The 14,172-nt window shown below is 39.9% G+C and overlaps 1 protein-coding gene, 1 long non-coding RNA gene and 1 other non-coding gene across 7 annotated transcripts in view; 2 read left to right on the forward strand and 1 right to left on the reverse strand.

Annotated features, from left to right (window-relative positions):
* Positions 1-14,172, forward strand: part of LOC139076637 (uncharacterized) — a 30,210-nt gene that overhangs the window by 7,658 nt on the left and 8,380 nt on the right. Inside the window, exon 3 of the long non-coding RNA XR_011528428.1 lies at positions 8,167-8,206. This is a non-coding gene — a long non-coding RNA (uncharacterized lncRNA). The remainder of the gene's footprint in view (positions 1-8,166; positions 8,207-14,172) is intronic.
* LOC139076879 (U6 spliceosomal RNA) lies at positions 3,600-3,702 on the forward strand. Its single transcript, XR_011528916.1, has one exon. It is a non-coding gene; the product is annotated as a U6 spliceosomal RNA (small nuclear RNA).
* Positions 9,280-14,172, reverse strand: part of WIPF1 (WAS/WASL interacting protein family member 1) — a 112,393-nt gene continuing 107,500 nt past the window's right edge. For all 5 annotated transcript variants that reach the window (XM_070580222.1, XM_070580223.1, XM_070580225.1 and 2 more), the window contains one exon: positions 9,280-12,335. In XM_070580222.1, coding sequence (XP_070436323.1) covers positions 12,280-12,335 — 56 coding nt within the window. In that variant the 3' untranslated portion in view covers positions 9,280-12,279. The remainder of the gene's footprint in view (positions 12,336-14,172) is intronic.

Consider the following 14,172-nt stretch of genomic DNA (forward strand, 5'->3'; position numbering starts at 1 on the left):
TCTAGGCTGAGCTTCTGAGCAGAACAGTTACAGAGCAGGTACACTGCCAAGAGGAACAAGAGGCGCCAGGCTGATCTTTCTCTGTGAGTGAATCGTGTTGGTTAGTGGTGCCAGGAAAAGCCTAGAGAGTTACAGCTAGTGCAGGACACTTGGCAAGAGCAGGGAACAGCCATTCCCCATGACAAAATGTCAGTGGGGTTGAAGATTGGGAGGGAAGGTTTGTGAAGAGGGTTTCTCTGGAGGTGGGTAGTCTGAAAGCCCCTCCCACCCCAAAGTTTCCTTCTCATGGAAAACGCTTCATTCAGACAGCTTTACACTCATCTCCTGCAGCTTGGATGGTGCTGGTGACAGGTCTTTGGCTCCCACCTGGAAACTCTAAGGAAAGAGAGTTCCAATAGTGGGAACGAAGGAGAGGTGGCTCGACTGGGTGGGCCAGCGTTGGCAGAGAGAGAGAGAGAGGGGGAGAGAGAAATTTAGCTCCTGTCCAACAGGGCCACCTAGAGGGGCTCTTAGGTTTCAGCAGGGAGCTTTAGTTGATCAAGGGAATTTCAGGTCCCCAGCAATGGGGGAAGGCAGGTCTCTGAAGAGCCGTGAGAGCACCCCATACCAGGAAGAGGCAGCTTTCAGTACCGTCGCCTAGCCTAGAAAGAGAGAAGCCACCTTAACAACCAGTCAATTAAGAAGTCTTCGCCCTCCTCTCGCTTTGACCCTGGAACGAACCATGGCTAGTGAAATGGGGACAGACAAGTAGAAATAGTAGGGGGAGCAATGGAAAAGATGGGCTCTGCTCCCTTCCCGGCCTCATGACGGGAGAAGGCCCCAGAGGAGTGAAGAGAACAGTTTCACCTTTGAATCTGATCCCGGGTGTTGATTATTACACAAGTTCGGATATTCTAACTTCTTAACTGGACTATGTTAGAGACTTAAAGTGGCTATTACCAAAGAGTGGTTTAAAAAAAAGTCGTAGGATTATGGAGGTTTTCATTCAGGGGCAAGGCAAGAACTTCCCCCCCCCCCGAATAATTTTAAAAGAGACAGTGGGAAACAAAAACAAAATTGCTTTCTGATTTGAATAAATTATTTTCTTCTTCAAATCGAACAGCCTATCGATTTTATTTTGTTGGTTTTGATTTCTCCAGCCCACCAACATGGGATTGTTTGTGGTATCTTTACTTTTACTAAGCTTGCTGCCTAAACCAGCACGTGGGACATTAAGAACACTGGCAATTCCAGCTAACCGAAGGCTGAATCCCACTGACGGCACCTGCTACATTTTCCCCAGGTGGCATGGTGCATGCACAGCAACTTTGGGGCTGCTCCTCCAGCAGGTTATGAACACAAGAAGGAAAATGATGCACACATTCTCAGTAGTACCCGTGGTCTTTCCACGATGTCTTCTCAAAGTACTTTTGCAGCAAATAGCACTGCTAATTAAACTGGTTGGTGAGAAACCAAATGAAATACAGTCATGCATCGTGTACCGACAGGGATGTGTTCTGAGAAACGCATCGGTAGGTGATTTTATCCTTGTGCGAACATCATAGAGTGTACTTACACAGACCCAGATGGCATAACCTACTACACACCTAGACCGTAGGGTACTAATTGTATGGAACCACCATCGAATACTTGGTCATTGACTGCAACGTCGTTATGTGACTGTATGTTAAAAGTCTCCATCTAATCCTGCCCAAAGCCAGGCAGAGGAGGCCAACTTGAGTTCTCATCACCATCTCCCAATGCCCTTTGTTGTTTGATTAGCATAGTTTCCCTCTGTAAGATATTAATGATTCCCAAAGCTGCTTTAAGAAGTTTTTTTATTATAAGTGAAGTGATTGAAAACTGCCAATCACAAATCTGGCAATCCCCTCTCATGAGCTTAAAGACTGTTCTGATTACGATAATTACATTTTTATGAATATCCTACCTAGAGAGTAACAATTTTACTGTGTCAGACTTCACCACACAAAGATGCACCAATTTCATCTGCAATGAAAAATAGAGCCTAATAGCACAGTTATATTTATATGATAGTCAAACATCAAGATGCAACATAAGTACTTCAACTGAAAGAATTCTGATCATAATTTAACCTTGAGATGATGATTAAGGGTGAAGGCTTGTCAGCTTTCATGAATTATTTTTTCATGATTTTTCCTGTTTTGATTTTTAATACTCCATAATTAACACATTAACATTTGGATTCCACCCCCACCCCCCATGATATGTGGGTGACAACAAAAAAAGATTAATAGATACAACTAATGGTCAAAGAGAGAATTAGGTAATTATAAGACATAGTCATGTTTCAGGTACAGTAGTGCCATGCCAACTGGTTTTCTATTTAGTCAGCTAAGTTTCTTCAACCATGATGCAAATAATGGACACAGTATTTAGGTTGGATGCTATAAATACATATTAGTTTAATAGAAAGAAAACTGTTTCATTATTACAGATAGTGAACATTGGCAGTCAAAAAGTGGGGTCTGAGAGCTAGCAGCATCAAGCATTGCCTGGAAGCCTGTTGGAAATGCAAATTCTCAGGCCTCACCCCAGACATGCTGAATCAGAATCTATGGCAGTAGGGCTCAGGACTCTGTCTTAACAAGCCCTCCAGATGGTTCTCTGAGGTTTGAGAACTACTGCTCTAGCATCTTGTAACTATTTCCATTGGCTACAGTGAAACATTGGCAAGTGTGGAGGCTGCAACCCCAGCAACACTATAGGCATTTCCTGTTAACTGCAGGGGTGTGCGTTCCAGGGCAGCTTAAGTGAACAGGCTGTTTTGGTCAAGGGGTTCCTCTTAAGTGGATTTTGTCTTCTCTTTAAATCCCCTAAGGTCATAAGCCATAGTGTCTTCCCATCTAAACCAGTCATAATTGTTAGTCCCTCCCCCCTGGTAGAAGGGATGTTTATGGTACCCTTTGTAATGTCAGAGGATTTCCTCTACCTGAATCCTTTCCCTCTGTTTCTACCATTTTTTTAAAGTCACTTTGATTTGCTTAAAAAATTTTAACATCCAAGATGATACTCTTCTATATTTCTTTATGGCAGTACCGGCGCTATCATCTTTTGATAGCACTGTGGGTCAAAATTATTTACCAGAACTCACCAGAAAATGGTATGGAGAGAGGCCACACATTGTGAGCACACTTAAGTCAAGAAAACTTGGTAGAACATATAGTTAGGACAGAGTGCTGATGCTCTCTGGCCAGGACTGTGCAGTGGTGTCATTAGATAATTTTTCTTTAGCTGAGAAGGTAAGGTAGCTCTTAGCATGAGAGAAATGTATCACAGAGTTTGGTAATAGACAGATAGATTGATAGAGATATAGATAATTTCTTAAGGAATGTATTTTAGAGACAAATAGCATTCTAATGAATCAGCATGCATGGGGCAGTGTTAAATGGAGTAAATGAATATCACAAAAAGTGAATGCCATTTTATGATTTAATCTCTCCCTTATTTCATGTATTCTAAATATATGAATACATTCTTTTAAAGGCCCAAATGCTAGAGTAAAACCTTAGAACAGAGATTCTGAGTCCTGAATGTGTGCATCAGCATAACCTTGAAATTTATTAAAAATAGAAATTCCCATGCTTGTTTCAGCACATATGCTGAAATTTGAGCAATACAGACAAGATTAGCATGGTCCCTGCACAAGGATGACATGCAAATTTTGAAGCATTCCATATTAAAAAAAAAATTTCCTAGGTTCCAAGAGATTTTTATTTTGGTAGGTCTGGGGTAGAGCCTGGGAACCTGTATTTAACAAGCATCCAAGGTGATTCTGGTGCAGGTGGTCCTTGATTTTCATCTTGAGAAAGCCTGCAAATCGAACTCAGAAAGATGAGGAAAACAATGTGAGTGTGAAGCAGTAAGGCTCTACCAATTTCATGGGAGTTGTACCTTCTTTGGATCCTCATGATGCATTATTTCAAGCTTAGATAGCATGTGTATTTTGCCTAGTTCTAAAGTTATTTGTGTACTTGCCTCAGCCCCCAAAAGACTGTAAGCCCCCAGAAACACAGGAATTATGTGGTACTTCATGTCTTCAGCTGGACTCAGCCCATGCCTTCTCATTATTGACAAGGTGCTCAATAATATTTGTCGAATGAAGACAGTAAGGGTAAAAATGCAGTTCAAAGGGGGTGATTGAAACAGTCAGAGAGGGGTTTAGTCTTTGTCAGTCTCACCCACCAGCTGTGAGACCTTTGAGCCACTTTATCTCTCAGTGCCTCAGCCCTGCATCTGTAATGTGGGAGATGAGTTTCTTCCTCCTTCACAGGGCTGCTGTGGGGTAAAAATGAGGTAATGTATGTGGAAATGCTATGAAATTGTAGAGCCACTTATTTCAATGTTTTTAAATATGGCTATCTTTTTGCTCTAACCTCATCTTCCCTGTGAATGAGTGCTAGTTTATATGACTGAGGCAAACAACACAAGGTTTACTTCTGGCCATTATGGGAAAGCAAATCCTACTATTTGGAATTTAACAAAACCACATGACTTTTCTTTTTCTTTTAGATTTTTTTTTTTAAGTGAGGAAGATTTGCCCTGAGTTAACATCTGTTGCAAGCCTCCTCTTTTTTTGCTTGAAGAAGATTAACCCTGAACTAACGTCTGTGCCAGTCTTCCTCTGTTTTGTATGTGGGATGCCTCCACAGTATGGCTGATGAGTGGAGTAGGTCTGCACACAGGATCCGAACCTGTGAACCTGGTCTGCCAAAGTGGGGCATGTGGAACTTTAACCACTTGGCCACGGGTCCAGCCCTCACATGACTTTTCCAACTTCATGGAGAGTAAAAAATAAATTCAATACAAAAATTTATAATATGAATGGAAGAAATATCCCACAAATAATGGACAGCACAAGGGAAGGGAGATACACAGGGGAACAAATAAATCACTCACATTACTGTTTGACTCTGAGATGGGGACTTTCAGAAATCTAAGTGTTTAATGAACTGATGGCTGAATTTTAGTGGCTCCCCTGATATCACCTTAAAAGGTAGCATGTGTCTGATGAGCTGAGCTGTAAAGTACAGGTATATAGCATGCCTTGAAAAACCTCAAAGTAGGGATTTTGACCACCTGCTCAAGCTGTAAAGAACCAAGAGTCAGTGTGCCCCAGGTGGTCCAGGACTAGAGCCAGTCCATAGCCCACTGAGGAAAATAAGGACAATGCAGCCAGTTTTCCATGAAGCTATGTTTATTCAATTGAGCCTACTGCCTTTTATTCTAAAATTAGGTCTTCCCTTATTTTGGCTCATTAAAATGTCCTTGCCTTTATGAAATGTCAGTATTTTTTAAATTGGGAGATGAAAAGTTGACAATGACATTATGACTCTCCATTCAAATTTGTTTACTTAGAATTGAGTCTGAATTCTGGATCCATTCAAAGCAAGTGGCTTGAGGCAAATTTCTTTTTTTCTTTTAAAGATTTAATTTTTTTCCTTTTTCTCCTCAAGGCCCCCCAGTACATAGTTGTACATTCTTAGTTGTGAGTCCCTCTAGTTGTGGTATGTGGGACACTGCCTCAGCGTGGCTCGATGAGCAGTGCCATGTCCGTGCCCAGGATTCGAACCAACAAAACACTGGGCTGCCTGCAGCAGAGTGCGCGAACTTAACCATTTGGCCACGGGGCTGGCCCCTTGAGGCAAATTTCTAATCTACTCAGGCCTCGGTTTCTCCATGTGTAAAGTCACAAAGATTAACAATAACATATGCAATAATATTTGCAAAGACCTTAGCACAATTTGTAGTACATGGTAGGTGATCAATAACTGGTGGTGGTTATATGAAAAATAAAGATAATATCTAATTGTTGTCATCTAGGTAAGTAAATTAGGCAGGGTGTCTTGATGGTATAAACTTTCTGTGATGATGCTAGTGTGTTAGAGTTTTCCATTTTCCCATGCTGGCCTCATTTGGGACCTATTTATGTCTTTGATCCAAGAGTAAGTCTAAACAGAATCTCCCTTCCATGCACACCGCCAGCCAGGCAGCTCTATGTTGGTGGTGAGGAGCATTCCAGACCAGTGGTAGAATGGGGTTGTGTATATTGGCTGAGGTTCTTGTTGGATCTAGAATTTAGAATCCCACCCTTGGTTCTAGGTCTAGTACTTCCTACTGTGTAATGTGCATCTTTGTATTTCCAATGCTTAATCGTATTTGCTCAATCAGTGTTTGTTGATGATTTGGGTGAATAAATGTAAAAATGAATCTCAGGGAATATGATGGCTCCATAAATCATTAGGGTTTTCCCGATTATCTGCTGCTGTTTGTTTCAGGGATCTATCTGAAAAAGAAAGCATTTTGACAGGTGACCTTTAACTTACTAACTTGCTAAAAAGACAGAAAACAGGAAAAGGGTGGGAGTTTTTCATGACTAAAACACAGTTATGTTAAGTCCATGGTGGGTATTCCAGGCATTCTGGAAGCATCTTCCTCGTCAAGATTTAGGCTAAATTTGAGCTTGATGTCTAATAACATCCAGACCTGTTTCCTAGGCACCCTGAAGGTCTAACATGTTTTCCTGGATGAGTCATATTGTGGGGCCTTTAACTAACTATAATGTGATGTGGGCAGTGCAATGACTGAATTGTTTTAGAAATATCTACAGGCAACTCTGGGGGTACAAAGGAGGCAAACGTTTTTGCTGTCTTATATTTGTCTAGGATTCTCATGGAAAACTAGTGGCTTAAAGTTTTTAAGGCCTCTATTTTGATTGAGTTCTGCATCAGAAACTGGGGAGGGCAATAATGCAAGGACAGATCCAGGTTTTGTGGGGTCTGAAGGTTTAGACAATTTAGGTTGATCTATTTAAGAGAAATAATATAAAGATCATAAATAAAAATTAGAAGGGCTGGCCTGGTGGCGTAGTGGTTAAGTTTGCACACTCCACTTCAGGGGCCTGGGGTTTGCAGTTTCAGATCCTGGGCATGGACCTACACACTGCTCACCAAGCCATGCTGTGGCGGCACCCCACATACAAAATAGAGGAAGATTGGCACAGATGTTAGCTCAGGGTCATTCTTCCTCACCAATATATTATATATATATATATATATATATTAGATATAAAAGTAAGTACTTAATTAGAAGAGATTCTTGCAAGTGGAGGTCCCAAAGCTTGAACTTCATTAGCTTCTTATAAATGTGCCTCTGTAATACTGGAAACAAAATTTTCAGACAAAGAATTTGTTCTAGCATGTTGATGGACGGGACATTTCCAAACATTTACCAGTAAGAGAAACGTATGTATGTGATAGACATTAAGTGCCAAGTGCTCAGAGCAGAGGGAAGCGGGGCTGTAGGGAAGACAGAAGGGGCCACTCTAAATTACATGTCCAGGCAGTCTTCAGTTAATGGGAATGTTTAGGGAACTGGAAATTCTTGAGTTTACTTTTCAGATTAATCAAAACCAAAAAGATATTTATTGGCCGTCAAAACTTTTTCTAAATACTTTTTTTTCCAAATTTTCTTGTAGATTTAAAAAATTTTTTAAAAAGTCAATCAATGTACTTCACCCATTGAGATTAAAGGAGAAAAGAAACCAAATAATTACTTAAGGGAGGAAAAATGATTAAGTATTTACTTCCCTGCTTAATAGAAAGTCCTCTGTTGCTTGGGTGACTGAAGTTGCACCTGTACCTGGTGGGGACAGGGGTGCTGGCCTCCTTAACAGCCACTCAGAGGTCATTTGACTGATCTACCTGTGGTGGGGACATTGGTTTGATTGAGGTGAAGCTGGCACAAGAAAAATTATTGAATGGATGAATGAATGAAATGAATGGTTCCAGTTTGAACAAACGAGGTCAGTTCAGAAAGCAATTTTTATTCCTAAGAATTTTGTAATTAAATTTTATCAGACTCTTTTGAATGCACTGAACATTCCTTCCTGAATACGGCCGAGAGCTGATGGCGAAAGGATTAGGACTGAGTGCCTGACGTACGCCAGATATTTTGTCTGATGTTTTGTCTATGTATTCAAGCTTTGTAACCATTTTGCAGTTGAGGAAACCAGAGCTTAGAGGGCTTAAATAGTTTGTCGGTGGCCTTACAGGGAGCAGGTGGCGGAGGCAAGATTCAGATCCAAGTTTGTGTGTCCAGGGCTCCTTCTCTGACTCGCTAACTTGTCATTTGGCCTTTTCTTTCCAGTAAACGTGAAAGACATATGGGACAGAGACTTCAGCTACAGGTAGGAAGGATTATAAAGAAGAGAGTGTGGTGTGGTGAAAAGTCATCCTGCTTGTTCTTCAGTAGTATGTGATTTGGGGTCTTAAATCACCCATCTGTGAGCCCAGAGGGTGGGACTAGATGATCTCTGAGTGGGGTGACAGCATGGCCCTGTTTGCAGGGACAGCCCGATTTATACCTGTTGTGCCAAGGTAAGTATTATTAGCACCCCCTTCAAGAGTGGTCATTGTGGATCATAAATTCTAAGGCTGCCCTACATATATGGTGGTTTCCAGGTCTTAATTTCTGTTACTTCAAACTGAATCTAATAATTTCTTTGATGATTGAAAGAACATGAATTTTCATTTTTGAGGCCTGCGAGTTATACCTGATGTCTAGAGGTTGTTTTGCATTTCTGATACGGATATTTTTTCTGCGATTGCCCCTTTCCTTTAAAAGTATACACTAGTAAATCCCCTTCTAGTCAATTTAGTTCTGGTTAATTTGGAATCATTATATAAATATTTGTTTCCTACTTAATTCTAATAGTGGCCACCAATTAGTGAGTGCTTAGAATAAGTCAGGCTAAGAGCTGAGTGTTTTATTTAATACACTTATTAATGCTGTTAGTTACTCACTTTCTAGATAAGAAACTGAGGCTCAGAGAAGTGACTTGCAGGTAAGAGATGAAGGCAGGTGTTCTTAATCTCTTAACCATTATATTGAGATATGCACACACACACAGCAGATAATTTAAAAAATCATCAGGCCTCCTAAATTCTCCTTGGCCTTCCCTGTATTTCTCAGTGTCAAGGCTAGTCCTTGTAATTTCATCTTCCGTTGCTTCCACCATCCATGTTCACTTCAGAGGAGAAGCATCTGCCTTAAGTAAACAGACAACAGATTTCAACTAAGATTCAGGTTCTCAGGAAAAACAAATAAGGGGTTAGAAAGTGAATGCGATGAATATTTACTTCCTTATATGGACCTTTTTTTTTTTTGAGTTTGTCTTTCTTTACCAGAGTATAAAACAGAAAACAGACACTTGTATTTCCTGTATATTTACATAGATAATAGTTAAATAAAAACCGCCAGTTGACACTCTTATCATTCTGCTTTTATTTATTGTCTGGCTAACTTACAAAGACACAGATGTCCAGGCTAGACTCAGCCCCACCACTTAAACGATCCTGATGACACAGATAACAAAATGAGCATGTTTGCATAGTGCAGTGGTATGAAAAACATTATCTTCCTTTACAGTCCCTGACTATAAACAGGGAAAAATTAATTTCATGCCAAAAATTTTTGGGCACTTTAACAATCATCCCATTTCTGCTACTAAAATAACAAAATTGATATTACAAGTTAAAATATAAAGACCTAACAGTTTTTACAAATATGCAAATAATCTGCGAATACGTAGACATAAAAAAGTTGATTTTTTCCAAATCACAAAGTAAGGCACCATTGGATTAAACATTTTTTTCTCGGCTTTTACTAAATAAAATGCATAGTGAAATAAATACTGAACACTGAATTTTAATACTGTAATACATTTCAATATAAAATGGTATGTGAATGTTAAAATTCTGTATTGCATCTTGAATACATTTATCTGGAAATCTTATGGAAAAAAAACACATGGAAGCTCTGATTTCAGGGAAGAAAATATTCATTTTTGTGATTTGCCATAGTTGAAGATTTTAGCATAGGATTTACTCAGAGTTTTGGATGTAATTAGGTTGCTGACTTTCAAAGAAAGGTCGCAGGTGTATTAATGAAACATTCACTAAAAAATACATTCGAAAACATCTCTATCTTGGATGAATAGCAACTTTGAGTTGTGACCCTGTTTCAAACTTTAGGATGGTACCTGCAAAGTTGGGATATATACGGAAACTCGCCATTCTTACTACCCCTTACAAAATTCAAACCCATTTTCTTTGGGTCAGACTTTTCTCTGCCATATTTGCTAGGAAGGCCAAACTCCATCTTTTCTGCAGTGAGTCATTAGGCTTTATCACAGGGATTTTTATCAACTGTTCATATCTGATCAAGAATCCAAATAAAATGATGCTCCCAGAATATTAGAGATTAAAACGCTTTTTTGAAAATACTTTTCCAAGCTGGTTACACCTTTATATTTCTGGATTCTCTTTGGGTACAGGGCCCCAAGTGACTGTATGAAAGACAGACGAATAGTAGAGGAGAAGGGGGAAGAAAAAGTTCACTAAACCTAGTATTTCTGGCAAGGAAAGTTATAAAAATACAATATATTCAAATGGGCAACTTCATAATTTATTAAGACATCCCACTTATTAGAACTCTAAGTTTGTTTGCTTTTATATAAATGAAACATTTATTCTATAAATAGGAATGCTTCTTTCAAATTTTTCTTTGGATTGATTTCTTGTTAGCATCTCCCAGTAATACATGAACAATACACTGAAACCATGATACAAATTTTAGGTAGACAGACATATACATATGTGGCTGTGTGCTTTTAAAAAATAAGTAATGATAATTTTAAACATCATCAACCATATAAAAATCTAATTGGAAATATTTTTTTTTCCAATTCTATAGCTAGATTTAAAAGTCCCTGTAAAGTTTTGTAAACAAAATCATACAAAAAAAGGCAAGGCTGGCTCTTCCCTATGGTCCTTTCTCAGAGCTCAATTTGCATAGATCCAAGCCAATGGTTCTCCTGGAGACATTCAGAACAAATTCCCTCCAATTTCCAGTAGCAATCTCTCTTTCTCTCAACTCCCTAAGCATCAGATTTAGATTAGCGTTTTGCCCATCAACTCAAATCTGTTCCCTTCTTCCACATTTCTGGTTTGCTACCATTCCCTGACTTTACCCCCAGCTACGGAGCCTACAACTTCCCCCCATGAGGAGCCAGCTGGGTGGGAGAGAGAAGCTGCTTCAAATGCTAAAGGCAGGAGTCCAGCCGACAGGTGAGCTCCAGCCAGCTGGTTCTGTGCCCGAAGCACCAACTGGCTCTCAGTTTCTTTCCAATGGCTTTATTCCACGTGGCTGTAAACCCTATCAGATCAATTTCTGACCTTGGGACTGTGAAGCAACACTTGTCTACAGATATTAGGGAAGAGGGAAAACAAGGGAGCCAAACCTCAGGTCAAGATGTCTGTCAAACAAGGTGTCGGGTCCAACTTTATCTTTAGTTACCTCTTTAATTGCTAAAGCTCATCTTGCCTTTTCTGTTTTTTAAACAAGAGGTTTTCGCACTAGTGTCTATTGTCTAGACCTGCGCTGTCTGATATCGTAGCCACCAACCACACCTGGCTATTGAGCACTTGAAACGTGACTATCCAAAATGGAGATGTTCTCTAAGTGTAAATTACACACTGGATTTTGAAGACTTAGTACCAAAAAAAGAACGTAAAATATCTCATTATTTGTTATATTGATTGCAGGTTGAAATAATATTTTGGATGTTAGGGTTAAATAAAATATATTAAAATTAATTTCACCTATTTCTTTTCCTTTTTTAATGTGGCTACTAGAAATTTTTCAATTGTATATGTGGTTTACATTATATTTCTACTGGACAGCTCTGTCCTAGAGCTTTCTTCAGACTATCAAAGATTGGACATCCTATAACTGCAAAAATTTTAGGAGCGCCCTCGTGCAGCAATTTGCTTAGAGAGTCTGTGGTTCATGGAAACAGACAGGAGGCCAAGCATGCAAAAGAGGCGGGGAAGCAAACAGCTCTCAGGGACTTTAATATTATAGCCTGGAGGAAATAAGCAGTGAAAGTTTGGATTTGGTTGGTTGAAAGCTGGGACAAAATTCATCTCTGCCTACTTGCCACAAAAGCCTATCCACCCCCAAGCAGCCAACACTGGTGGGCTGTAGCGGAAGCAAGCAGTAGCTTGAGAATATACACAATATAAAAACCTAGGTGCCTTTCTCACTGCATTCCCACCCCCCACACATATTCCCACATCACCCTCCCTTCTTCCCTACTGCCAATATGAAGAGGACAAGAGAAGGGAAGGAAGGTGTGCAGCTCTCCACAGCAACAACACAAGTAGCTCTTGGGCTTGGGTGGAGAAGAGCAGGCAAGGATCACCTCGGGGTGGGAGGAAGCGGTGGGGCACCCCTTTCTCTTCGGTTGGATCCACCTTGATGAAAAAGTAGACAAAACATAAATTTTGGTTAGAAAGCTTATCTTCTCACTGTAGAGACTCAAGGATGGTTGCAAAAGTACCCACTATCTCACTCCCTATGACCAGGGCTGTAACAACTGGCACACGTGAACGAGAAGGGACAAGCGAAGGGAAGCAAGCAAGGATCTGAACAAACATTACTAGAGAAGGATGACCTGCCCCCAAGTACTTGCACAAAGTTAAGAAAGCTAAAAAAAAATTTACTTTTCTTCTTATCACAAATGTAGTATGTGTTTATTATACATTTAGAAAATACAGATGAGTAAAAACAAAACAAAAAATTCACCCATGCTTGTACCACCCAGTGATAAGCAAAAACATTATTTGTATATTTTCCATTTGTTTTTTTACATATAAAGTTCCCTTTTTTCTCCCCAAATTGGATCATTTAGTGGCAGTTTCATAGTCATTCCTCTTTACAAATATAGTTATTAATGACACATTGCCTTCTATTACATATGAACACTATGGTCTATTTATCTAATTAATCCCCTTTTGTTGAGCATGTAGGTATCTTCTGATTTCTAAACAAGGCTTTTCTGATGGTAGCCATCTTAATGAGTATGAAGTGGTATTTTAGTGTAGTTGTATTTGCATTTCCCTAATGATTAGTGATGTTGAGCATCTTTTCATGTGCTTATTGACTATCTGTATATCTTCTTCAGAGAAATGTCTATTCAACTCATTTTAAAAATTGGGTTGTGTTTTGGTTGTTGAATTGTAGGAATTCTTTATATATTCTGGATATTAATCCTTTATCAGATAGATGATTTGCAAATATTTTATCCCATTTCAGGGACTGCCTTTTCACTCTGTTGATAGTGTTCTTTTAAAAACTATGCATATTTGTGGGCTATCAGTGCACCGTAATAAGGTTTAAAATCCATTCACAATTTTTTAAATTCAGTTGTCCCACACACATTTTTTTGAGGCTCTTACAGGTGTTGAGCATGAAGCCAGGTGCTCAGATGCTGTGAGCCAGTCTACCAGGGACACATGTCATTGAGTAGATCTGCTACGGCCACTGCTCTGAGACTCAGGTGGGCTGGCACCAACAGATTCCTCAAGCAGACATCTTCACAGCGGCCCTAGTAGCCCACTTAGGGACTTCTGAGATAGAGCCAAACCTCTGAGCAAGGGGAGGAGTTAGAGGCCAACACTGCAGTTCATTACCTTGTCTCTTCCTCCTACCCTCCCAACCAAGTCTTTTTGTGGGCAAGCATCTAAGGAAAAACTCATTTGGATGTAAACCAGCCATCTGTCCTAAGGCCTTGACTGTCAGCTGACACACCACAAGTGGTCAGCAAAACGAAGGCCGGCCTCGTGCAAAGCTATAATTAGGTGGCACTGCTCAGGGCTGTCTGGGTGCCCTACCAGGCTGTGGGCCTGGAGGCCAAGGCAGCTACAGGAGCAGAATAAAACCACTTAATAATACGTGATTTATTTTTGTTAGAGAGATGATCCCTTATCATTATAAAATATTAAACATGCATAATGCTACAAACAGTTAAAGCAAATCTACAAAAACACTTTTAGGGGACAGTGGAAATTAATTCACCAATTTAAGAAGTATTTTTAAATGTCTAACATTTTTCAGAATCTGTGCCACTTGATGGAGGAGCCATAGTGAGGACGACATAGTTCTAGTCCTCAAGTTTTGGATAGTCTTTTTTTTTTTTTTTGAGGAAGATTAGCCCTGAGCTAACATCTGCTGCCAATCCTCCTCTTTTTGCTGAGGAAGCCTGGCCCTGAGCTAACATCCATGCCCATCTCCCTCTACTTTATATGTGGG

Source organism: Equus przewalskii, chromosome 17 (assembly GCF_037783145.1).
Source record: "Equus przewalskii isolate Varuska chromosome 17, EquPr2, whole genome shotgun sequence".
NCBI classification, from domain to species: Eukaryota; Metazoa; Chordata; class Mammalia; order Perissodactyla; family Equidae; genus Equus; species Equus przewalskii.